The sequence below is a fragment of the Dendrobium catenatum genome, unplaced genomic scaffold (genome assembly GCF_001605985.2).
Source record: "Dendrobium catenatum unplaced genomic scaffold, ASM160598v2 fragScaff_scaffold_1638, whole genome shotgun sequence".
NCBI classification, from domain to species: domain Eukaryota; kingdom Viridiplantae; phylum Streptophyta; class Magnoliopsida; order Asparagales; family Orchidaceae; genus Dendrobium; species Dendrobium catenatum.
In genome coordinates, this window is record NW_021320100.1 from 483,795 (window position 1) to 511,450 (window position 27,656).

General features: G+C 36.8%; 1 protein-coding gene across 3 annotated transcripts; it reads left to right on the forward strand.

The window, feature by feature from the left end:
* On the forward strand, positions 1 to 27,656 carry LOC110112052 (30S ribosomal protein S17, chloroplastic). Of its 3 annotated transcripts, none has more exons than XM_020844140.2 (2): positions 1 to 542; positions 27,328 to 27,656. In XM_020844140.2, the coding sequence occupies exon 1, from the start codon at positions 39 to 41 to the stop codon at positions 510 to 512; it is 474 nt and encodes a 157-aa protein (XP_020699799.1). In that variant the 5' UTR covers positions 1 to 38; the 3' UTR covers positions 513 to 542; positions 27,328 to 27,656. The 3 variants fall into 3 exon arrangements, with proteins under 3 accessions (XP_020699799.1, XP_020699791.1, XP_028556936.1); XM_020844132.2 differs by having other exon boundaries at positions 27,350 to 27,656; XM_028701103.1 differs by lacking the exon at positions 27,328 to 27,656 and adding an exon at positions 22,773 to 23,048.

Sequence of the window (27,656 nt, forward strand, 5' to 3'; positions counted from 1 at the left end):
CCTACACACTCCTTATCTCTATTTCCCTGTCCGCAGCCATGCTGCTCTCCTCCGGCTCATTCCTGAAAGCCCCTTACTCTCTCACAACCAACCCTTCAAATTTCCTCAATGGCTCCACTCCTCTTCTTCGCAAACTCCACATCACCTCTTTCCCCTCTCCTCCTCCAGCTCCCTCCTCTCTCTCCATTCAGGCCATGAAGAAGCTCCAGGGTAGGGTGGTGTGCGCCACCAGTGACAAGACCGTGGCCGTGGAAGTCATTCGCCTTGCGCCTCACCCCAAGTACAAGCGCCGTGTCCGCAAGAAGAAGAAGTATCAGGCTCATGACCCCGATAACAAGTTCAAGGTCGGGGATTTCGTCCAGCTCGAGCAGTCTCGCCCTATCAGCAAGACTAAAACCTTCATCGCCATTCCTGTTCCCTCCCGCAATGCTCCCAAGACCGAAGAGCCTCTCCCCTCTTCGATCCTCAACCTTCCGCTCCAGTCTCAGGGGAAATCGCCAATTCCAGAATGAGGTTGAGCAGGAGGAAGCGGCGGATGCAGAGTAAGAAGGGAAAGAACCTAGATTTTCTTCTTTTGTCTATTATTTTACTTTTCCGTCCTGGAAGTTTGGAATCGTAGAATGCTTTCCATTTGTTTGATGAAATGCGTGAATGGATTTGTGTCTGTTGTTGGCCATATAAGCGTATTTGATTTTGGGGGTTATGATTTGAACTTTTGAGATCAATTTCTTATTTTTTGCCTTTATGAGAATCAAAACGTATGCAGTTCTCATCATTACATGATATAGAAGGGCTGAAAGGGGTAGATATAAGTAATCTTATTCCTGCTTTGCAAATTGGTTGTTTCACTTGTTCAAATCCATGGCTTATGTAATTATGTCCAACAAGTGATTGCATCTAAGTATATAATGCAAGATAAGGAATTAGACATTCAAGTAAAATATTTGTCTTTTCGCTCAAGCATCTTATTTGTAAGGTTTAAAATTGTGCAATGAGGAATTGAGACATTTTCTTCCTTTGAGGCGAGGTGTAAGCCTCAAGGCATTTTTGAGACATAAGCCTCATAATTAAACTATACATTAATAAAAAAATATAAAATAATAAGTAATATACTAATATCAAAGTAAGACAGATACTAAAGTATGATAATAAAATGTCAAAAATAAGACCATTAAAAATCATACAAGATTATAACCTAGGATGCACGAACACGGCGACACGGACACGAGACACGAGACACGACAATTTTTAAAAATATAGGAGACCTGTGCGGCGTGGACACGACATAATAATTTTTTAATATAATATATAGAAATTACGGTGACATTATAGTAAAAATGACAATCAATAATAAATCAATTTCATGATAACTTGTTTAGCTTATAACATAAAGATGTTTAATACAAAATGTCTAATACAACTACAAAAATATAAGCAAAAAATTATGTAATACAACATGAAGGTCCAACTACTTAATAGAGGGAATGATAGAAATAGATTCAGATGTTGGTCTTTGGCCTTCAATATCATCATCATTGAATATCAATGCTTCCAACTCTGATTCATTTAGAGAAAGATTTGCAACTTCCAATAATCCTATATCATCAAGGCACTCGAACCCATCTCCAGCAATATCCCACATCCTGTTATCACCTGTCATATAAAGCGGGGTTTGTCTTGATAGAAGACGAAGATTTGTATGCACATAAACTAAATCCCCGTGTCTTGAGTCTTCATCATGTGACTTTCTTTCATGTCTGTATATAATTTCTTTCACTTTTGCTAATATAGAGTCCCACATCTCATAAATCAAATGTAGGCATGATTTATCTGTGTCAGCCTCTCTCAACATATCATAAATTAGATCAGTGAAAGCTAAAATGTAGTGTACATTATCCCACCACAAATCATCTAAGATATTTTCTTTAACATATATTGCCTTCCCAACATCATATTCTCGATAGCAAGACCACTTCTCGCTAATCATCATAGATTGAAGAGCATTTTTTATTTGTTTGAATATTCTCAACATGATTATTATAGATGCAAAACGAGTTTCAGCAACAGCTAATATTTTCAAGTAGGAGAAATCATTAAACATTGAAAATCTCATCGAATAGTTCATAATAAAATTTCTGATCAGAATAACATCATTTGCAACCACTGTTATTCAATGACATTCAGCATAGATGATTTCATTAGCCTATGTATTCTTTGCTGCATAAATATTTTTTAGAGCAAGATTTGAAGTGTGCACAACACAGGATGTTCAAAATATATGGGGATAAGTTTGCTCCACCAATAATCTTGCAGCTCTATACACCGGTGCATTATCTGTAATAACCTGCACAACATTTGAAGGCCCAATCATAACTATCACCTTTTTAATCAAATTGGCAATAAAATGTTTATCCTTGTATTCTCCTTCACAATTCACTACTTTAATAAATATTTGATAATTCTCTGTAACGACCATGAAATTAATAAGGGATCTTCTTTTAGGATCTATCCAACCATCACACACCAAACTAACACCTTTTTTTCCACACTCCTTTTATTGGTTCAAGCAATGTCTCAATATATGCTCTTTCTCTTTCCAATAATTTCGATCTTAATGCATTGTAGCAGGTGGAACATATCTTGCGAGGTTGTTGTTACATGCAAAAATGAATGCATTTTTATAATGAGGATTCCTTGCAAGGTTGAAAGGAAGTCCCGCTGAAAAAAATTTCCTTACTATTTCACCATCCATATCTTCTCGTTGCTGCAAATTAAAAGCCTTCTCTAGAGGACTACTGGCTACTCATTTTCTTTTCTTTGTTTCATATCATTCACTTCTAAATGATAAAACTTGATCAACTCTCACAGATAAGGAAGAAGTGTGGGATGAGCCATGAGTAGATGGCAAAGATATCTCTTTAGGGAGTGTACTTTGGATCCTAGATTCAGCTTCATCAACTAGTCTGTTCATTTCAATCAACTGCGATGTAGTAATCTTAGGATACATTTTTATTTCATGGCCAGAAATTTTAAGTAGATGTGCCTTCACCCTAGAATAAAATCCTTTGTAGGTGCCACCACAATAATTGTATTTGAATGACACATTCCCTGCTCCTTCAAATGTTTTTCTAACTTTATAACATGAATCCATAACGGCTTATCAGTTTCTACAGATGACTCTTTTGAACCTTGACCTAATCCACTCCAATCAGCAGCACAACTTATTTTGCTAACAAACCAATCATACATATGAATACATTAAATTAAATTGATATGAAGTGAAATCAAAATATCCTAATAATAAGACAACATGAATACAACAATATACCGGTCTGCCGGGGTTCAAGGGGGCGCAGCCCCTGGTAGGTTTCGACCTTCCCGGTCAGGTCGCAGGGTCAAGGGGGAGCGCTGAGCATGTACTGAGCTGTACCGAGCATATATTGCGCAGTACCGAGCATGTACTGAGTGGTACCGAGCATATATTGAGCAGTACCGAGCATGTACTAAGCAGTACCTAGCATGTACTGAGTAGTTCCGAGCATATATTGAGCAGTACCGAGCATGTACTGAGTGGTACCGAGCATGTACCTAGCAGTACTGAGCATGTACTGAGCGGTACCGAGCATGTACATTAGGCTTTTCAACAATGAAGAGAAGAAATGAAGAAATTCACTTATAGGTCTTGGCTCTCTTGCACGTAGAAGGTGCTCTGTTTGGCCTCGATTGCGAACTTTGCCTCGGATGACTGCAAAAATCAAGAATGATGGAATGGGAAAGACGAGCTCTGCTTGGCCTCGACTCAAGCAGAGATGACGAAGGAACGGGAGGTGAAGGCAACGGGCTCCGTTTGGCGTCGGCTCTCCCGGTCCGCCCTAATAGGGCTTCTAGTTCGTGGAAAAGGCTAAATAGAACGAACAATTTTATCATTTAATAACTGAACATGCGTGTCCGATTTTAATTTTAATTTTTTAAATTGCGACACTCCAATGCTGTGTCGGACACGTGTCCATGTCGTGTCCGACCCGTGTCCATGTCTGACACGTGTCCGACACTGCATACCCTCTTTACGAGGCGTGTCGGTGCATCATAGATTATAACCAATGCTAGATAAATAGTCTCTCCCACTCTCTATTCAATATAAAAAAGTAGTTTAATTTCACATTTTATGAATTTAAAATTCTCTTACTATCATTACTTAAATGATTTCCATTAAAATCATTATTGTAGTTAATTGTTTTCTCTTCTTTCTCATACTAAAACTAATAAATGAGTTTCCAATATCAATAAAGGAGGCCTTAGACGGAGACAAAATAGCAATGGCGATATAGTAGAGCTGGGTATGGGTGTAAGGGTTTTGCGGTTTGTGGTTGAGAGTTTGAGGTTTTGTGATTTTTTTAAATTTTGATTTGATTTATGTATAGTGAATATATTTAATTATATAAAAAAGTTTCTAAATTTAAATTTTAAATATACTTAAACCATAATTTTCAAGTCTTACATCTCTTCAAAATTATGTTAGAGTATGCCTTGAGGTGCGCCTCACCTCAACTGAGTTGTAAGCCTCATCTGGTTAGTGTGAGGTGTACGCTTCATTGTCTTTTTTTTTTTCTAATCACATTGAGATGAGCTTTGAGGCGGGTTTCCAATTCGCAATTTATAAACCATGCATATTTGTCTTTAGCCCAGCACACATTTCAGATTAGAAAGCTTGTGGTTGGCTTTTACATGCAATAGTTGAATAACCTTTGTACTAATGCTAAATGCTTTTATAATGCCAATAAAGGTTCCGGGTTATTCAGAAACCATTCATTTGTATCACCTTCTTAACTATTATGGAGTTTAAAGCATATATACTCTAAAGTTGGGATATGAAGCAGTGAGCTTATATAACAACTTAGATTGAGAAATTAATATTAGTTTGTGTGGATGCATCGACATGGCGTAATGACACCTCATATTAAACTAAGCATCATTACATAGTTCCTATATGTATTTGAAATATATATTTTCAATCAACAAGGAGGCAAACAGTGACAAAGTAACAAAAAATACACACATCAGCACGATGACTAGGTGGTTCCATTTAGATAAAAAACTAGTCGAAATTGACTTGATGTGAACTTGTTCAATTCGATACAAATCATTAATTAGCTCATGCAAGGCCATCCCAAACTTAGTCTGAGATTAAGAGGTCACTTTAGGTCCTTTTTAGCCTTGGCAGTACCGCATCCAACCAACCGATAACCATAACAACTGCCACCTCTAGCAAAGCCTATAGCCTTGGCTTATCAAAGCAGAAGCGCAATCATGGGTTGCTTTGGCAATAAAGGAGCATCTTTTTGCCACCCATATGACTACAAGGTAATGCTAATAAGTGGTCATAGCCTCTAACATGCCTACTTGGGATTGTAACTATTTATTGCTTTTACTATGATAGGCACCATTAGGTTTGGATAGTAATAAAATTTCAAGTTAAACACAATTGAAAATGAGAGAAAAAACACAATAGATATGAAAAACATAAGATATTCAAATTAACGTGCTTCAATGAGACCCACATACCTCAGGATTGCATAAATATCAAATAGTTCTACTAAGTTTCAAAATGGTTTCGTCAAGTATTTATTTTCGTACATAAAGCTGATTTATATTTACCACTTTACGAAATGGCGTCAATTTTCTATACTTAAGAAAGAGGGCATCATGCACCTATCTTTGATGCTTAATAGTCAGGGAACACAATCTTCTATTGTAGGAGGCAAAAACTGGAGCATATAAAGAAGAAGACAATGAACAAAGCTATTGAAAACTTCTTTCATCCCACAAAAAAGACACTCTTCAAACACCAATTATTGTGTTGTTGAATGGAAGTCAACGGAGCCTCCATTTCTCTTTTTTGATGAAGCGAACCTGACTTTTTTCTTATCCACTTTTCTTCCCTTCTCAAAGTCTACTTATAGTCGTAACAAGGCATGAGTGTGAAAATATATAATTAATTACAAGATGCATCCAAATTTTACAAGATCTATTAAATACAACAAAATATATCATAGCTCACAATAGAGGTTTAACTATATATTTGCAATTCTCAATCTAATATTTTACAAAAAGTAAGCAATCTTAATCATATATTTTAGAGATTTAATAAGAAAAGTTTTGACACTTTTCTTAGTGGTCAGTTTCTAAATAACACTTTGTACAACACTTTCAAATTATCTTTCACGGAGTTTAACGGAGACTTGCTTTGCAAAACCTCATCATTAATCCGACACCACTTTTGTGAGCATATTGATGGGGTTTTCTAGCTCCATTGATCTCAACGAGCTATAGGTAGCCTCCTTCATGCTAATTAGATATCTAGTGGTACTTAGTTGTATGTATTTTATTTGGAAGTGAATGACTCTTTGATTTTAAAAAGGAGTGTAGCTTCTCATTATGACATGTCTAGTTATTCCCAAAAACTAAACAATCACTCTAAACAATTTGGATCTATATTGAAAATGGCATGGCATCTAGCCGCCTGATGAGATCAAGTCCTCAAGTCTGGGATATGCCTAACTTTGTATGGCTTCCAAGTGTTTTTCATTTATTTTTATGATTATAATGTTTCTTATCTCTCCTATATTAAAGTGATTGTCATTAATAAAGAATTTTTTGCCATAATTCCATGTGTAATAATTTGTAAGCAAATCTTCATCTAGAGAAGAATGCAAAGGCACACTTTTATCCAATATCTCCATGGGATAATCTGCATGAGTATCAGTGCATCATTAATGTTTTCCATGATTACATTCATTGTTCGTTCTTTACTTTAAGCTTTTTTCAGTCTTCTTTATGTATTCTTTCATTATAGGGTTATGCCAATCTTGGGTCTCCTTGTTGAACTTAATGTTCACGAAGTTCAACTATGTCATGGTTGAGTTGAACTTGATAATATGATGGCAAATTGAAGCTATTTTTGAAATCTTGAGATTAAAAATCTTTTTCCATTATATATATCTTATTGATTGTGGAAGGCTTTTCATATATTGGGAGAGTTCCTCTATGGTGCTTTGGTGCTTGTTGAAATAGATATCATATTGTAAGTAGGTTGCCACATGTCTTACAAATCCTATTGACTATTACTTAGGGATGAGTTAAATCCAATATTACAAGTCAATTGTCATGGTCCAAAAGTCCCCCCACATTATGGCTTTGTAATCAAGCCATATTTTTAAAAGTAAATTTTTTGTTACTTGCAACTAAATTACATTTGCAAGTTCCTTGTCTATATAAAGGTGCTTCTCCATATCCATGATGAACTTGATATCATATTCCTCAACATTTTTATTCCGATTGAAATGATCATTACAACTTAATTGTTATTGTTTGAAATTTCATGTCAAAGCTTGCAAATTATTTATGCATAGATCTTTACTTATTCATTTCCCTTTGATCTTATCATTCTTATAATTCATGAACTTCATTTTTTTTGTTAATCTTTTAGTTCAAGTTTCTTATCAAATCCAATTTAAGTACGAGTTTTGGTCCAAATCAAGTTCATAAGTCTCAGGCTGCAAGTTCTTTTTTGTTCAAGTGTTCAAGTCCTTGTTCATCTCATTTTATATTCAAATCAAATGCAAGTCTATGTCCCCTGTTTTCGCAAAAAAATTTGGCAGCCTCCCAGCATCTTTCCTATTTAGGGGAAAAATGAAGTGACATTCTTCCCCTCCACAGTACATGAGCGCTTCAGATAGATGTCGGGTGATATCGTGGCTGCATTTTTTTCAATCCCTGCTACGCTACATGAGTGCTTAAGGGTCTTTGACATCTTTAAAAAAAAAACAATTATTTCCTCATGTACGGGTATTTAGTTTTCATCCCCCTCATGCTACTTAAGTGCTCCGGGAATTACCAATCTCGCCGCAAGTGTCGCACCGGTTCGCAACCCCCCACCGCGTGATATGTGAACGCATAGGAGGTTTACCGGCTCGTCACAAGCATTGAGAGTAGGATTTTTAAGTTAGAAAATTTTTATACCTGCGCGATGGTACATATGCAATCTTATATATAATTGACTCTTATAACAGAGATAACACAAATGACAAATGATATGAACTCAATTAATTATAATGTCAATAGCTAAAGATGTTAACTTAATTAACTACAATGAAAAATAGTTAAAAAAATATTTGCTTATTAGTTACAGTAAGATACTAACTCAATGACAACATCAATAAATAAAAACATAAGAAACTATAGTAATTAATTAAAACAAAGGAATCTTACTATTTCACTTTTTTTTAAAGTATGTAAAGGGATTCACGGATGGCAAGGAAGTTGGTTTGGCTCTTAGATAGTGAATTTCAATTTGATTTGACAAGATGCTTTTGAGAGAAAGGACATAAAAGAGCTGCTATAGTTTTAAAAGCTATTATGCTTTCCTTTTTCTTTTTTTCTTTTTACACAAAGCCCTATAGATCTCTACGTAAAGCAAGAGGGAAAAGTCAAACAGAAGAAATTGCTGTGGAGTCAGAGGTGTGTTCAATTATTGCCTTTAAATAAAGTCTATAAGCTCAGTTTAGCAGGGAAACAAAGGTGTAAATCAGAAGGAAAGATGCTTAAGGTGGGAACAGACAAAGGAGCAAGTTGACTGGGTCAGGTGTGGGGTTATAATGCTTGCATCTTCGGAATTTTGAGGAGATCAGCAGTGAGGGTGTAAGCGAAAGAGTTGTGATCTTCACAAGAGGGAGGAAGAAGCTACTGGTGGGTTTGATTGGAGCTTTTGGTGAAGAAGGTTTGACGGGATATGTGGAATAGAGTAGAATGACAGATCAGAGAAGGCTGGATCGTGGCTTACTTTTGAGCTCAAGGAAGGTCAGATCTTGCATGAAGATGACATGGGGCTTGCATATATAGAGCAGAGGGATTGAGAGAGGATTTTGCGGATAGGGAATTGAGAGGTGGATGTCTGGGTGTTGGAGGTTTGCTAACTCAGTGAAGATCGGATGGCACCGTCGATGGGATGAAGAATTTTTTTTTCCTTTGAGAATTTGAATGTAAAGGTCGACTGCAACAAGGGTTTGAGGGGAGGGTGGTTTTGAGAGAGAGATTTGTTGACGTTTGGACGGGTCTTAAAGAGGTGGATCACACGTCTGGTTATTGGAGTTCGACAAGATTGAAGGATAGGAGATACGAACGGAACTCTTGGGTGCTCGAAGGTTTTCGTAAACGACTGAAGGAAGTTGGGTTGAGTTTTATGGAGTGAGGCTTTTGAACGAGACAATCAAAGCTAAAAATCCAGCAGCTCACTCTGCTTCTCATTTCAACGAGGAGTGAAAGAGTTCAGTTGAGGCTATCTGTTATCAGCGGGATTTATGGTCCTTGATAGGATTCGTCGCAAGATTTTGAAAGTTGATACGAGGTAAGCATTAATTTGATTGAAATTTTTTGTTTGACTTTGTCTGAGTAATTTTTTTTTAATTCTGCTAGCATAATAATAATAATAACAAAGTTTTGTTATTATTATCCATTAAATTAAAGTGATGACAGTACTTCAATCGAATAGAATTACTTATTAATTTGTGTGTCGATTTTGCCAAATAATTTACTTTGGAAGAATTGATAATGCATTTTAGGCATTGTTGATATTCCGATTGCAACGGCGTAGTGTGATTTGCGATCAGACCTCATTTGGGCATTGTTGAGGTCAATTTTTCTCGGAATGCGTGTTATTACATCTGAACCACCTCGATTTATGTACGTAACTCCAATTGAATAAATATATAATAAATTTAGAGTATTAGCAGCATTCTGGACGCATTGGTGAAGTTCGTTCATTAATTGCACATCATTTGGGTGCCGTCGAGCATTATTTTTCTTGAAATTTATGCTTTATCTCGGGATTTATATCGACCTCTGAACGCAATGGCGAAGTCTGTTTGCCAATCGGACTTTGTTTGGTCCATGTTGAGGCATCTTTTTCTCGATATGCATGTTGTTGTCTTAGGATTCGTGCCACCACCCTGACAAATCCCAATTAACCAAATAAGTGTTTATTTTGAGTGTCAATGACATTCCGGACGCAACGACGAAGTCCGTTCTGCGATCGGATGTAATTTGGGTGACGTTAAGGTCCCTTTTCCTCGATATACATATTATCACTTCGGCCTCAGCTTGCTGTGCGGTGCTCCATTTTTAGAGGAGATCGCCGAGCCTTCTTTTATTGTCGGTCACACTTCTCCAGCGCTACCGAGTGTTTGTGAGGACTTGCTTTTGGCAAGGTTTTTGGCCACCTGGCTTTATACCTTTATACTTTCACTCAGAGCAGGGTTTGTTCGTTACATAGTTCTTTTAGTTACGATTCAGTTGTCGTAGGGGCAACGTCTTTCTCTGGCATCAGCAGTACTTGTCAGGATCTATAAATCTCTACACACCGCTTTTGAGGCCACTTCGCATAAGCTGCGGGACTTGAACTTGCCATAGCATTACCATAGATGGATTCACCTACACATACTTGGAGCATTTTCTTGTTTGGAGTGCCCATCGTATTTTGCAGAGATAAGATACATCACTGTACTTCAGTTATCTCAGACTTTGCTACTTTAGAGTCAGAGATGATTCGTCTCTTTTTTTTCCCCACACCTGGTTGTTGACAGATTTTTCTTGGTCTTCTAGCTAGATGCAATCTGTTTACCACCTCATATGAGAGGAATAATTGTTGTAGATGGGGTCGACCACAAAGGAAAGTGTACATTGTTACAGAGGAGACATAGTTTGTCAGTTGCCGAGTACTTTATCAGCATGCACTCAGGTTGGTTGTGTCACCATTCATGTAGTACGGTGACTTTGGTGGGCTACCATCTCAACAAGATAGCCAGACAGTTCAGGTTCTCCTAGGCCACAACCTACGATGGACGACTACTTGTCCCTGGAGTTATAAATACATATCGCATGGACATCGTTCCGCTAGAGACCCGCCTCTATGCTGTAGCTTTGATTCGGTTACACTTGTTGAGGCTCGGGATAGGTTTCAATTTTTTTCTTGCTTCACTGTCCACTCACACGGGAGTTAATTACACATAGATGTTCTGCGTATGACTGTCTTTCAGATCTGTTTTGGAGCACATCGCAAGGAGGCACGAGCACCGGGTATAGGAGCTTGAGGCTTCGAGGGGACATAGGTCCCGCTGGGTCCTTTCAAAGGCTACTGGTGACAGAGGTACTTCTCTTTCCCTTCTTTAGTACTCGGATCTATGAATGGCGGCGCCACCGAATCTATCGTATTCGATTCTCATAGCTCCTCTCGCTATACTTCAAAGTAGGTCCAAAAGACAACCGTACCCAGGATAGCTGTGTGTAACTAACTCCTGTGTGAGTGGACAGTGGAACAAGAAGAAAACTGGAACCTTTCTCTAGTCTTAGCAAGTGTAACAAAGTCAAAGCTACAACATAGAGGCGGGTTTCTAATGGAACGATGTCCATGCGATGTATATCTATAATTCCAGGGACGAGTGGCCGTCCGTCGTAGGCTATAACCTGGGAGAACCCAAACTGTCTGGACACCCTGTATGTCTGGTCGCCCTCCAAAGTCACCATACTACTTGAACAGTGACACAACCAACCTAGACACATGCTGATAAAGTACTTATCAACTGACAAACTCTGTCTCCTTTGTAATAAAGTACGACTCTCTTTGTGGTCGACCCCATCTACAATCATTCACCTCAGATTGGGTGGTAAACTGGCTGCATCTGGTTGGTAGACCATGGAAAATCTATCATCGACCAGTTGTGGGGCGAAGAAAAAAGAAACAGATCCTCTCTGACTCTAAAATAGTAGAAGCTGCGACAACTGAAGTACAGTGGGATACCCTCTCTCTATGAAGTATGATGGGCACTCAAACAAGAAAAGACTCCAAGTATGTGTAGGTAAATCAATCGATACAGGTAGTGCCATGGCAAGGTCAAGTCCCGTAGTTCAATCGAAGTGTCCTCAAAAGCGGTGCATAGAGATTATACATCCTAGCGAGCACTAATGATGCCAAAGAAAGATGCTGCCCCTGTAACAACTGACTTGCAGCTAAAAGAACACTATAATGAATAAACCTTGCTCTAAGCGAAGGTACAAATGTATAGAGCCAGGTGACCAGTAATCATACCAAAAAAAGTTCTCATTAACACCTGGTAGCGCTGGAGAAGTGTGATTAGCAACAAAAGAAAGCTCGATGGTCTCCTCTGAAAATGGAGCACCGCACTGTAAGTCGAGGTCGAACGGGTCATAAAGTGAATTTCCAACAGTAGTCAAGTAATTGTGTTGAAGAAAACTATGGATCTAGACGTCCACAAGCATGCTGACTCGAGCACATGCTGACAACTCAAAGGCTCTATACACTCGATGGTAGTGCTGAAGAAGTATTGGGTAAACATCTAATAACATCCATCTGCCCCGCCTTTCATCTTCTGCTGAGGGAATCCGACAAAACAACAGCTCGTCTGGAGGAACACACTCCTCAAAAAAATATCCAAAAATTGGTAGCCCAGAGACTATCTACAAGTTTGAAAGTGTAAGTGTGAGCTCCTCTGCTCCGACCCAACAAATGCTATGACCAACATCCCAGAACTCAACTAAATCACGAGCTCAAGAAGTAGGGAGACGTTTGTAGTAAAACAAAGAGGCATAGACAACTTCATAAATTCTTGCCTTCTGAAACGTGTCTTTGTGCATCTAAAGGATGTGATAGGCCCAATAAACATAGCCGCTGACCCGGCTATGAATCCGTCCAACTATAGAACCTCGTAGCCACTCTAAAGATGACGGCCGCAACTAATGGTGGCTAAGTATGCTCCCCTGCCCAACCAGTTCAAGCACATATGTTGCTGGCACTAGAACGTCACAGGTACCCCAGCCAACCTATACCATATAACTCTCCAACATGTGGTACTCCCCGTACTGCAATCAAAGATAAGTAGCCCACTTGTTAGGATTGTTGAACTCTATTAAGCCTACAGTGCACTCTGGAAGCATAGGGGAATGAGTAAAGAATCTGTGGAAGGTATCTCGCCTCTGTAACATATCCTAGTGCTACTCTAATCTATCTCAAACGCTAGCACTGCCCTGAGGGTGTTGTCTGTCAATGGTCTCCCAAATGACGTCCTTGTTAGGCTCGCTCAAAGGCAAATTATCTGGCCACTCCCAACGGAATATTTTCCTTCATATGGGAAAAAGGAAAGTGTTTTTAGTAATCATTTAATAAATCAAATGCACGAAGAATAAAGCTTCTAAAAAGACTGTCAACAAATATGATACACTCTAGTCGCGTACCACATTTGTTGGTGGGCATTTGTTGACCCATATATGATGAAACACGTGCAAGGGGAGCAAAACAAATAAATTTAGCGGCGCGTAATTGGACGAAAAATATTACTTATATGGTTTAATGACCTCCAATTGTCAAACAGACTACACAGTTACGATCAGGACATTGAATTCTTTTAGGTTGAGGCCACTCGCAGTCAAATCAGATAAGATCAATCTAAAGGAATGACCGACACCCAAAATTGATAACGACTGATACCCAAATGACATCCGATCACAAAATAGATCACGCCGTTGTGTTCGGAACGTCGTCAACACTCAAGAATTATATTTTCAACGTTTAATTGTGATCATTTGAATCGGTGGCCCATATCTCAAAGTGATGATACATATATCGAGGTAAAGTGACCTCGACGTCACCCAAACGATGTTCGATCACAGAGCGGACTTTGTCGTTGCATCCTAAATGTCATTGAAACTCAAAATATACATCTTATTTGGTCAATTGGGATCGGCCGGGGTGCTGACGCGAATCACGAGGCAATAGTATGCATATTGAGAAAAAGATGCCTCGACGTGGATCAAACAAAGTTCGATTGGCAAATGGACTTTGTTATTGCATTCAAAACATCCTAAATACCTATGGATGATAACCAATTTGTTCAAATTAAATTGTGCAAAAAGGTCGACACGCATCTCAAGATAAAGCACAAATTTTGAGAAAAATGATGCTTGACGGCACCCAAATGATGTTCGATAAACGAACAGACTTTGCCGTTGCATTTAGAATGCTGCTAATACTTTGAATTGATTGTCAATTTATTCAATTCGAGTTGTGCACGCAAATCAAGGCGGTTCCAATGTAACAACATACATTTCAAGGAAAATTGGACTCAACACTACCCAAATAAGGTCCGATCGCTAAACGGATTGTGTCATTGCGATCAAAATATCAACAATGCCTAAGATGCACTGCCAATTCTTCCAAAGAAAATTACTTGGCAAAATTGACAAGCAAATAAAGACGATTACATACATTTTAAGACCAAATGCACGCATATCAGAGTAATTATATTCGATTGAAATATTGTCATCAATTTAAATTAATGTATAATAATAATAGGACTTTGCTATTATTATTATTATTATTATTATTATGCTAGCAAAATTAAAGAAAATTACTCAACCAAAGTTAAACAAAAAATCCTAATCAAATTAATACTTATCTCGTATCAACTCTCAAAATCCTACGACGAATCCTATCAAGGCCCGTAAATCCTGTTGATAGTAGATTGCTTCGACTGAACTATTCCACTCGTTAAAACGAGAAGCTGAATGAGATGTTGGATTTTTAGCTTTGATTGTCTCGTTCAAAAGCCTCGCTCCGTAAAACTCAACCCAATTTTCTTCAACCATTTGTGAAAACCTTCGAATGCCCAAGAGTTCTGTTCGGATCTCCTATCCTTCACTCTTGCCGAACTCCAGTACCCAGATGTGCGATCCAACTTATGACCTGTCCAAACGGCAACAAACCTCTGTCTCTCAGAACCCCACTCCCCTCAAAACCCTGTTGCAGCCGACCTTCATGTTCAAACTCTCAAAGGAAAAAAAAAAACTTTCTTTCTCCCATCAACAGTGTTGTCCGATCTTCACTGAGTTCACAAACCTTCAGCCCCTATACGTCGACCTCTCAATTCCCTCTTTGTTAAATCCTCTCCCAATCCCTCTCTTCTCTAAATCGAAACTAGACCAACCGTCCTCAACTACCTCACTGTTCCACTACATATACAAGCCCTCTGTCATCTTCATGCAAGATCTGACATTCCTTGAGCTTAAAAGTAAGCCATGATTTAGCCTTCTCTTATCCGTCGTTCTCCTACTCTATTTTGCATATCTGGTCAAACCTTTCTCTCCCAAAGCTATAATCAAACCCACCACCAGCTTCTTCCTCCCTCCTGTGAAAACCACAGCTCTTCTGCCTGCACCCTCACTGTTGATCTCCACAAAAGCCCCAAGCCGCAAGGATTATAATCCCACACCTATCCTAATCAACTTGTTGCTTTGTCAGCTCCCACCTGAAGCCTCTTCACATCTGATTTATAACTCCATTTCTCTGCTAAATCGAGCCCATACTCTTCATTTAAAGGCAATAGCTGAACTCATCTCTGACTCTAAAACAGTTTCTTTTGTTTGTTTTTTCTCTCTTGCTTTACGTGGAGATCTACAAGACTTTTTGTAAAAAAAAGAAGAAGCATAGTAGCTTTCAAAACTATAACAGCTCTCTTTTGTCATTTCTCTCAAGAGCATCTTGTTAAATCAAATTGAAATTTCTTATCTACGAGTCAAACCAACTTCTTGCTATCCATGAATTCATTTACATACTTCACAAAAAAAAAGATAAAAAGTGAAATAGTAAGATTCCTTTGCTTTAATTAATTACTATAATTTCCTATGTTTTTATTTATTGTTGTTGCCATTGAGTTAGTATCTTACTACAGTTAATAAAGTGATATTTTTTAACTTTTACATTGTAGTTAAATTAAGTTAGCATCTTTAGCTATTGACATTATAATTAGTTAAGTTAATATCATTTGTCATTCATGTTATCTCTGTTATAAGAGTCAATTATATATAATCTCGCGTACGTGTCGTTATTTATATATATATGTGTGTGTATTTATTCAAAAAAAAGGAGAAAAAAAGAAAAGAAAAGCTAAAAAAAAAGAGAAAAAAAGAATTCAAAATAAAAGAGGAAAAGAAATATATTTTTGTCTTTCATCGCCGCCGTCGTCGACTCCAACCATCGCGCAGGTATAAAAAATGTCTAAATTAAAAATTCCACTCTCGATGCTTGCGAAAAGCTGACAAATCTCCCTATGCGCTCACATATCACGGGGGAGGGAAACCTATGCGTAGTTTGCGACATGGTTTAAAATTGAGCAATATGAGGCTCGCCTTTGCGCCATTCCAGTAAAAAACGCCTCGATGCTTACGCCTCTGAAGTAGGCTTACGCCTCGCCTCACGAATGAAAAACGCCTCAATACCCGAATATGCAATTTCAAACATTGGTTTGCGACGAGGTGGGTATTCCCCAGAGCGCTCACGTAATGTGAGAGGGATGATAACTAAGTACTTGTACGTGGGGAAACAAGAGTGCTTTTTTTTAATAGTTGCCCCTTAAGTGCTCATGTAGCTTAACGGGGATTGAAGAAAATGCAGCTGCGGTGTCACCCGACATCTACCTGAAATACTCATGTAGATTGGAGGGGAAGGCTATGTTTTGGGATTTCTCTTAAAAGGGGGAGACACCAGGAGGCTGTCGAAATTTTTGGTGAAAATAAGGGACTTAGACTTGCATTTGATTTGAATATCAAATGAGATGAACAAGGACTTGGACATTGGAACAAAAAAGAACTTGCAACAAGAGACTTATGAACTTGATTTGAACAAAAAAATCGAACTTGAATTGGATTTGATAAGAAACTTGAACTAAAAGCTTAATAAAAAAATTAAGTTCATGAATGATAGTATCAAAGGGAAATGAACAAGTAAAGATATATGCTTAAATAATTTGTAAGGTTTGACATGAAATTTCAAACAATATCAATTAAATTGTAATGATCATTTTAATCGGAATAAAAATGTTGAGGAATATGATATCAAGTTTATCATGCATATGAAGAAGCATCTTTAAAGACGAGGAACTTGCAAATATAATTTGTTTGCAAGTAACAAAAAATTTTCTTTTAAAAGTATAGCTTGATTACAAATCCATTATGTGGGGGGGCCTTTGGACCATGACAATTGACTTGTAATATTGGATTTAACTCATCCCTAAGTAATAAGTCAATGGGATTTGTAAGACATGTGGCAACCTACTTACAAGTCATAATGTCAAAGCTTCAATTGACTCATGAAAGCTATGGTAATTGGAACATAGCTTTCCAGTTAACATTAAAGTCCAGTGTTATCACTCATAACATGGGAATACTGTAAATGATGCAATGATGCACCAGCGATCAAAAGCATGAAGCTTCTCAATCAACATTAAGAGATTATCAGATGCACAAGGAGAGGCGGCCGCATGCATATGATTGGGCACATGAATATATGCTCATAAAATTCAACAATTCCCTTATGAAAAAGAGATTTGTAATAAATACACAAATGGGAGACGACATACTGAACTAGCTTGCAAGCATATGCAATAATTCATTATTTAACACATATGAAAGGACTGGTGTTAAATTCTTCAACACTGAATCTCCAACATCAATGTACAGACAACGAAAGTGTACTTGGAAAGTCTAAGGCAAAAGTCATCTTCATACGATCAGTGCCACTTGGTAGTAAGAGAATATACTATTCTACTACCAATAAAGATGTACAACGTGCATCATGTACAAATGTCTACAAGCCGCCATAGGAGAACCGTCTTACACACCATATATCAGTTGTAAGCAGAAACAAGAGAGATGCAGCATGCACAGACAACTGTGGGCCACTATAAGAGATGCTTAATGGATGCAGTATTGTCCGCAAGTGCAACGCAAGAAGAGCTGTGATGAATGTGAACATTTTTCGACAATAATGGAAGATGTGTCGTAGATGCAACAGTGATAAGCAACAGTGAACAATGAATGTTGCAATGTCTTTTTGATTGACGACCACATAATGGAGGGCAAATACGCCGATCCCCTTTGCAACTAAAAGTGAGTTACATGCAGTAGACCTAAACTCCTATGAGCTATTGTAGGAGGCCCGTTGTGCAGCCAATGTGTCATCCACGGGCAAATACATAAAGGGATACAACAAATATGAATCTCTACAAGTTGTCTTAGCAGAAAGAAGACCCGTCAAATGTCCAGAATGTCCTCGCACATGCACTGTAATATGTATGCATATAGATACACAAAAAAGGGATACGTGCAACCACATAACCCGCATGCGCCTCGACGAGTGTGTTATGGGTACACACATGACGTCTAGGAATGCTGCGCAGGTCATTAAATGAACATAGTTTGAGACCGATTCTTTTATATGGATAAATAGGAGTTGACATGACTCGAACTATCAAATAGATATACGGTTAAGGTGTCAACCAAAATATATGTTTTATACGTTCATATAAAACCTTTAATGTCTATGACAAAAGAAATTCATCAGCAAAAACATAAAGCCTATGGGTCCATTTCTCTATCGACCAGTAGATAGAGTCGACAAAGTCTAATCAATAATGTATAATTGCAAATTAACATCCCGATAATGGCCGTATTGAATGCAGATCTCAATTGGAGTGGTTAATTTCAAATATTTCAAAATGCCCAAAAATAAAAAAAAAATCAAATATTTAAAATTGAAATGAATCATCAAAACACTTAAAATAAAATCCATCCATTATCCGCAATAGTTTGCCTAGGTGGACAAATTGGAAACTACTCTAGCTCACGAAGAGCTAATGTTTGGTCGAGAATATGACTAGGATTTATTCTCAAACAGTTTCCTGTTAGTAAGGATGTGGCAGGTGTCCTATAACCGGCGGTTTTGTCATCAAATGACACCGCAGGATAAATGGTTATGACCTGAGGCCCTCTGAACCGAGTAGTTTTGTCGCCAAATGGTACAACTAAATTACGGTTATGGCCAAAGCCAATATTTTTCTTAGCGGCATCAAATCCTTAAGATGTGACTTAATAGGATATGATCGATAGGGCATAAAGCCCTTTGTTAGTTAAGGTGAATTCAAATTTGTCCCCTTAGATAAAAATTCACCCCATGTCTACAAGTTGTCCTTGGATGAAGCAGCCCATGGCTGCTGACCAGGATCCTTCTGTCAGGTTGGGTCAACTGCCTCCTCTGACTAAGTAGACTAGGGACCTAGATGTTTTAGGACGACAAAACCATGGGATCTTGATCGGGTCCATCAACCATTTCCCTACCATCTGCTTTAAGTGCTAGACGATAAAATTTCTATTGTAAATATGCACGTGCTGCTACTATATGCTATATGCGTATTTCTACGTATCCATTTTCTATATGCGTATTTCTATGTATCCGTTTGATGACTAGCCTTAATCGAAAGTTATCTCTCATGATTGGGAGGGGTAATTAACTACAGGGGCTTGCTTCTATAGAAAACCAGAACTCAGATTATAAAGTCCTCGCAAAATGAGGGCGAAATCTCTTGGTAGTGTCTTATCTACAAACTCATATGTCTTCCCAAAATTTACCCAAGAACTTAATTCGATAAAACTCCCCTAAAAGTAGCGGGGGAGACAAGGGCTGAATTTTTAGAGCCCACACATACTAAAGAGTAGGTAAATAATTCTCTAGGATTCTTTATCCAAAAACTTTAACTATTTTTGCTCTATTGATTGTGGCTTAGTCTCTTAATGATTGATCGAGCTTTGTTTCGTATAAATGTCCCTACCTACATCTTTTAGAATCCTAAGTTTTGGCCATCAAATTTGTTAATTTTGATCTTTTTGTCTTCCATGTTTAGATCTGATAGCTTTCTAAATTGAAACTTTGATACTAATTGTTAGGATACTAATACAAATATGAAAAATAAATAAATAAATAAATATGAGAAAAGAAACACTAATAATATCATAAATATAAGTAAATCCCTCTGATGCACTCACACTTCGTTTTAAGAGGGTATGCAGTATCGGACACGGACACGGACACGCATCCGACACAGCGAGGACACGTGTCGGACACGTCACTAGTGTGTCCCATTTAAAAAAAATTAAAATAAAATGGACACGCGTGTCCGACACGCGTGTCCGGCTGTTATATAATTAAATAAATAAAAAACCATAATCCCGCTATTTCATATTAGTCGGTTCACGCCCGAGTCTTCATCTTCTCCTTAACTCCGTATTCCTATTCGTATTCGTGGTCTTCCCGAGCGATTGGGTGAGCAGCGGTCGGTTGGAGATCATACCCTTGGTCTTCCTTTACGATCGTAAGCAGCAAGCCATCCTCCTTAGTTTTTGGGCCCAGCTTAGGGAAGCTAACGCTAAACCGTAGAAAATTTTTTAAACCTGTAAGTTGATTTCATCATTTTTTTCTCTATTCGCTATTTCTCTTCATTTATTAATGATTCTGTATCTTTGTGATCAAAAGAGCATATTTTTTTAAGTATTTTATTTGTTTTGGATTAAAATTATTCGTACGATAAATTTTTTTATTTAATGCCCTTTAATTGCGCTTTTGTTGCACTTTAAGTGCGCTTTAAGTGTGTTTTAAGTGCGCTTTAACTGTGCTTTTGTTGCGTTTAAGTGCACTTTAAAAGCACTTTAGTTGCGCTTTCACAGGTCGAACACCGCCAGGGGGCAGCGCCCCCTTGGACCCCCGGCATAGTTGCAAATTTTTAATTATTTTTAGTCAGATAGTCATAACGCTTGATGCAATAGTTCTTTAATTATTTTTTAACTTTGTTTGGTAATTTTTAATTGTTTTACAATAAGTCTTTATTTCTTCTATTTCACCAGTTATTTTAAAAGCAAAATGAGCACTAGTACTGGTGGGAGTGGTTCAAAAGAGCCATCTGTAAAAATTAATAAGCCATTATGATTCATGTTACAAAGTTAGGAAAAACTTTTGAAGGATGTAATGAATACAGAGGCAGATGAAATCATTATGGATTCATGCTAAAAAATATTTGTGCAGCAAAGAATACAGAGGCAAATGAAATCATCTATGCTGAATGTCATTAGATAACAGTGGTTGAAGATGATGTTGTTTTGATTAGAAATTTCATTATGAACCACTCAATGAGACTTTCAATGTTTAATGATTTCTCACATTTGAGAATGTTAGCTGTTGCTGAAACTCGTTTTGCCTCTATAATAATTATGTTGAGAAGATTCACAAAAAATAAAAAATGCCCTTCAATCTATGGTGATTGGTGAGAAGTGGTCTTGTTATCGAGAAGACGATGTTGGGAAGACAAGATATATGAAAGAAAATGTCTTAGATGATTTGTGGTGGGATGATGTAGATTACATATTGGCTTTCACTAATCCAATTTATGACATGTTGAGAGAGGCTGACACAGATAAATCATGCTTACATTTGATTTATGAGATGTGGGACTCTATGTTGATAAAAGTGAAAGAAATTATATACAGACATGAAAGAAAGTCACATAATAAAGATTCAAGTTTTTAGAGTATTGTCTATACCATTCTTGAGGATAGGTAGACCAAAAGCAACATACCTCTGCATTGTTTGGCCCACTCATTAAATCCAAGGTATATTTGTATTCATCTTTTGAATTAATTTTAAATTTCTTGGTAAATGATTAAATAATTTTATATGCTTTGTATTATTTGAAGGTATTCAAGTAAAGAATGGTTTCAAGAAGACCCTCAACGTGTCTCACCACAAAAAAATTTAGAAGTGTCAAATATGAGAAATGTATGCTTGAAATGATATTTCCCAAATGAGGAGGAGAGAAGAAAAATTAATATAAAACTTGAAAAGTTCTTTGGATATTTAGAGAATTTTGATGATTAAGAATGTTTGGTTGATAGATGGAGGATGGATCCAAAAATTTGGTGGTTGATTCATGGAGCTTCAACATCGCTTCTTCAAACCATAGCAATAAAACTTCTTGGTCAAGTATCATTATCTTCCTGTTGTGAGAGAAATTGGAGCACATACTCATTTATTCAATCAATGAAGAGGAATAAAATAACTCCACAACGGACTGAAGATTTAGTTTATGTGCATACAAATCTTCATCTTCTATCAAGAAAAATCCCACTTTATATGACAGGTGATAACAAGATGTGGGATGTTGCTGGAGATGGGTTCGAGTGCCTTGATAATATGGGGTTATTGGAGGTTGCAAATCTTTCTCTAAATGAGCCAGAGTTGGAAGCAATGATATTCAATTATAATGATATTGAAGGCCAAAGATCAACCTCTAAATCTAATTCTATCATTCTCTCTATTGAGTAGTTGGACCTTCATGTTGTGCTAAATAATTTTTTGCTTATATTTTTGTAGTTGTACTAGACATTTTTGTACTAAACATCTTTATGTTATAAGCTAAACAAGCTATCATGACTTTGATTTAATTTGCTTGCCATTTTTAATATAATGTTCCTTTAATTTCTATATATTATATTAAAAAATTATTATGCTGTGTCCACGCCGCACCCGTGTCCTATATTTTTAAAAAATGCCTTGTCCCGTGTCCCATGTTTGTGTCGCCGTGTCCGTATCGGTGCATCATAGGTAAATTCCTATGCTTTAGTGAGATCCACCTATATATGTAGCTCTACATTTGATAAAATAGATCCATTAAGTTTTAGATGGGGTATAGCAATAAATTTTTATTTATTCTTAGATATGGTTTAGAGTTGACACTGAAATTGCATCCACATGTTATTTTTAATGAGTTCAAAATACACATTATAATTAATGCCAAATTGTGGGAGAATATAACCTCTTGTTTTAGGTGATAAAAATTGAAGAAGGTCAGGTGGAAACCATTGATGAAATATGTGGCAGAATTCTTCTTTCCTATAGTCAAGGCATGAATCGGACTCTTACTGTTGTGTTACTAAATTAAAGCCATCCGGATCCCCCTTTTTCTTTACGGATGAACTGAACCCTCCCTCTCCTTCTCTTTTTCTCCTTTCAATTTTTTTTAGCTTTTGTGGATTGTAAAAGTCTTTTTAAAGCTTTGTTTATATTGCTAGCAAGGCATGAGTTTAGAAATATATTATTAATATATCAAAAGTTTACATTGCCTGCAATAAGGATTTAATCATATATGTACAAATCTTAATCCAATATGCATCAAGTGGGATATATCAATTATATCTTGTTGAGATTTGATTGGAGAAATTTTAACTACATAACTTGAACATAACAAGCTTCATAATATTGTTTAGGAGATCTCCAATTTCATGCTCTCCTCAACACCTATAATGTTTGTGATGTTTAATGGTAATCAAACATATATCATTTAACTTAGAAAGTATTTTAATTCTCTAAATAGGAGTCCATCTAGGCGGCGTATTACCTCTCTAAACCAATCCCATAATGTAATTATTGTAATAACTCAAACTCTTAACTATCGAGATATTATTCACTTTGGCCTAATTGTCTCACATTTTTGTCTCATTAGTGTAACTTTTATTAGGCCACCCATCCTATGATTGCTCCTGCACAAGCACGTTTAGCTTTGGCATTTCTTAATGAAATGCTAACCATTACATCAAAATGCGCTTCGATATTTGATGCAATCAAGAAAATTCCCCAACCAATAGGAAGAAACTCGATATGCAAAATGCCAAAAAACGCACTCCATATAATTTAAGATAAAACACAAAACAAGCTCCAAAAGCAAGTTGGAGAACACCAAAACAACTTTAAGGACAAACTTAAACAATATGACTTTCAAACTTGTAAAATTAAACTAACACAACTTATACTTGGACTAAAACTTGTACATACAAAGACAAAACATACAACTTATACGATATTTAAAAGCTTGGAGAGACTTAACAAAACTAAAATTAAAATGAACATCCCCTCAGAGTAACCAACTAAATGTCACCTCACATGTAACCGATAAAATAGTAAATTAGAGTGCTCTTTACGTACATGCCAACCAGTGGTCCATCACAGCAAACTTGATTTAATGCCAACCAATTGGCCAACAACACCTCAAACCTTTTGTAGAGAGGAAAGATACAAATGGGGTGAAAACTTACGGAGAGAAGAAATAGATAAGAAGTCCGAGACGAAGTTACAGAGAGGAGAAGAGAAAGGAATACATAGCTCGCAAGCTATCTAAAAACCCTCAAGTTTTCTTTCAAAAAGATACTCCATAACACACTCTTTATCAACAGTCATCACCCCATATAAATAGGGAAAGAAGCCCAAAAGACCCCAAAGCAGCCGCCCCTTCTAGCCAACCAAAAAGCAGAGAAAATCCCAAGGAAAAAAAGTTCGGCCAGCCCAGAACCCAAGCAGCCAGCATACCAAAAGCTAGCCCCCCATGTAGAATCCGAACAATCCACTTCAAAAGGAACCATAAATCGGGACAAGAACCGAAGAGCCAAATATCCCAAAGGAAGGAACCAAACAGCCACCAGGAATCAGCCGAACAAGCCCCAACACCAAACAGTAGGAAATAATGGGCCAAGCCCATATATAGAAATGTAAGCCCACTAATAAATACCCAAAAGACCAAGTAAGCTGGCAATCCATATGGTCAACATGACCAAAGAGCCTCCAAACCTATGCATGATCATAGGTAGCCTTATTTGAGGGATTTCACAATCTTCTCCACTTAAGTAACCAACATCCTCTTCAGTATCCTTATCCCAGAATTGTCCATCAGGCATATAAGATTCTAGAGATGGCCCCTACAAGTTCAAGTGATATCTCTTATTCCCATTATGTAGTAGTTTGTCCCATACAAGGTTCAAAAGGTGACCCTCATGTCATAACACTTTGCCCTGTATGACATTTGTTCTCATATTCCAACTGGTTTATTGCTTTGATACCATTTTGTAACAATCTAAATTCTTAACTATCAAGAGTTTGTCCATTTTGACATAATGGCCTCACGAGTTTGTTCCATTAGTGCATCATTCTTTTAGGTCACCCATCCCAAGATTCCTCCTGCACAAACATTCTTAACTTTGAAGTTTCTTAATAAAATTTTAACAATTAGATCAAAAAGTGCCTCGATGTTCAAGAATTTAAGGGGTTTCACAATCAGATTCCGAACCAGACCATCAATCATTGTACAGTCAATCTGCCATTAAAAGGGTAGCTATATACCACCCTACCTCTTGTCATGAGGGTCAAGTGGCTCAATGTTGCCTCCCGTCAGATCTAATAGTAATGATGAAGCTGCTCATCATTTGTGGTTACATGGTCCTTGGGGGCAGGGAGGAGAAATCTACCTAAATTAGGCTCTTTTTGATCGTCGCTGTATGGTTCCCATCTTGATAGACTACCAAGATCAAGTCCACATCAGTGATTGCTTCATAAATAATAGAAATCCTAAATATTTAATTAATCGAATGTATGGTGTAAGATAAGACCAATTACAGGTAAAGAGAGTATAAATTTAGTTATAAATTGACTACATAAAAAGGTTTAGTGAATATTTAGTTAAAAAAGAGTCATATTCCAGACCTAAATTTGTGACCCCTACCTAAGAATCTGGAAGCATACTGTTTGAATTAGAGCTCTTTGCTCACATAAGAGTTTGCTTGTCAATTCTTTTGTAATATGAGTGCCTTACAACATTTTGAATGTGCTGCAGCTAGATCAGTGAAATTGTAAACAAATATATCAAATATCTTCTTTTTTTTCTCTCTTTAGAGAGCATTAACATGATATATTTTTTGATTTCCTGAGAAAAATATCATTCAGTGGAGATATCTAGAGTAGGTAAATCTGAAACTGCTGATCTCAAGGGACATTAATTCTTATGATAAATAATCTGGTGTCATCAAAATCAGTGATGAATAAAGAAAAAAAAAAAACAGATTTATATGACCTTGAACATTTATGATTCATCTTCTAAAGATTGCCTACATAGATTTCCCTTTGCCCTCAATAGAACATTTATGGCTATCCTTTAGCTATTGCCAAGATGGGTTTCATTTTGCCCTCAGTAGCACATTTAAGGTTCATCATTTAAACATCGCCTATAGAGGTTTCCTTTTGCATCATTTTATGCTCATCACTTTCTCCCTCTCAATAACATTTTATATCTAATACATTCTCCTCCTTTTTTGCATGCCAAGAAAGAATTAGGGAACTTAGTGTATTAGGGAAAATGAAATTAACAAAATACTTAAACATACACCCTATTTCAGGTGAATATTTGAAATATATTATCATGCATTGCAGCCCTTTTATATTGTTATCAAACAAAGTAGTATCTATGATTATGTGCTTTGTATGTCAATTTATCATGAAATTCTTCTTCAAAATAAATTGCAGCAAAAAAATAAAAGAGTTGCATTCTATCCGAAGACAATCCTTAACAGTTCACCTAAATTTGCTTTAACTGGATAGATTTAGGCTTCGTTTGGGATTGTTATCTTACTCCTTAAAGCATCTTTTTAATATAAAAATTGTAATTTTTGTACTAGAAAATTATTTTAAGAAACAGTAAGAAAGCCGTCTCAAACAAAGCTCTAGCCAGCCTTTAAAGCTAGGGCACGCCCACTAGTAGGCAATCTCGAATTTGAAATATATTTATATTTTAAACGAGTGGCTCGACAAGCTTATGAGTCGAAGCCTCCAGGCTGAGCTTGAGTATATGCTTGAGCATGAACACGTGGCTCGATAAATTAGCCTCATGAGCTCATTAACGAATCGAGTTCTAGCTAGCTCACTAGCGTACTCAGCTCACTTACACTCCTAGCACCAACCACCTACATTTCTATACCAACTTATTTTATGTATTCCATTGGAGACTAAATTTGAGCATCACTGTCTTTACCTAACTATCATAAATTACTTGGGTTGGTGAAACATAGTAATCCATTAAGGTTTCATTTGGGACCGTTTTTTTATTGCTTCTTAAAGCATCTTTTTATTTCAAATTTTTAATTTTTGTTCTAAAAAGTTGTTTTAAAAAGCAATAAAAAAGTCATCCTAAATGAAGCCTAAAACTCTAATAAAATTGAAAGTTAATAAAATCTCAATAAAATTATAAGGATATACTGTAAATCTAGTAAATTGCTAGGATTAGTGCAACCCTATTAGTCCATCAAATCTAGTAAAAATCATCACATTTCAGGATAAAACCAGTAATTTTACTACAATTTGTTCTAACTCTGATGCATTTACTAGGCTTTTGAAACTATTGAAAAGTGCAAGTACCTTCATTTATTAAAATGTTGAAAACTTGAGAGCAAATTTATACAAAATGAAAATGAAATGAGCCAAACTGTACTGACTTCAATTTACAATTTTTTCCTTTCTTCCATATTTCTTCCCTCTCCTTGCATGTGAATTAATTGGTTCAACAGGAAACTTTTGCTATATTAACAGGTGCATGAGCATTACCAAAAGGAGTGCAGCATGGACAAGCCAAAGCTTTCGCATTTGCAAGACTTTAAACTTTTTTAGCTGTTTTGGGTTTCTATTGCTCTTCTTTTGATATCACATCTACTGCTTGTATGGTAAATGATGTGACATTTTTTAACAATCAACATGTTATTGCATAGCTTATACCTCCTTTATCTTCTTCTACATGCTAAGATGTAAGAGATTTTACTAAAACACAAAGCATTTCATCATGGCTTAGGGTGTTTTATTCAAATATAAATATAATGGCAAAGGAGCCGTATTAAGGTTA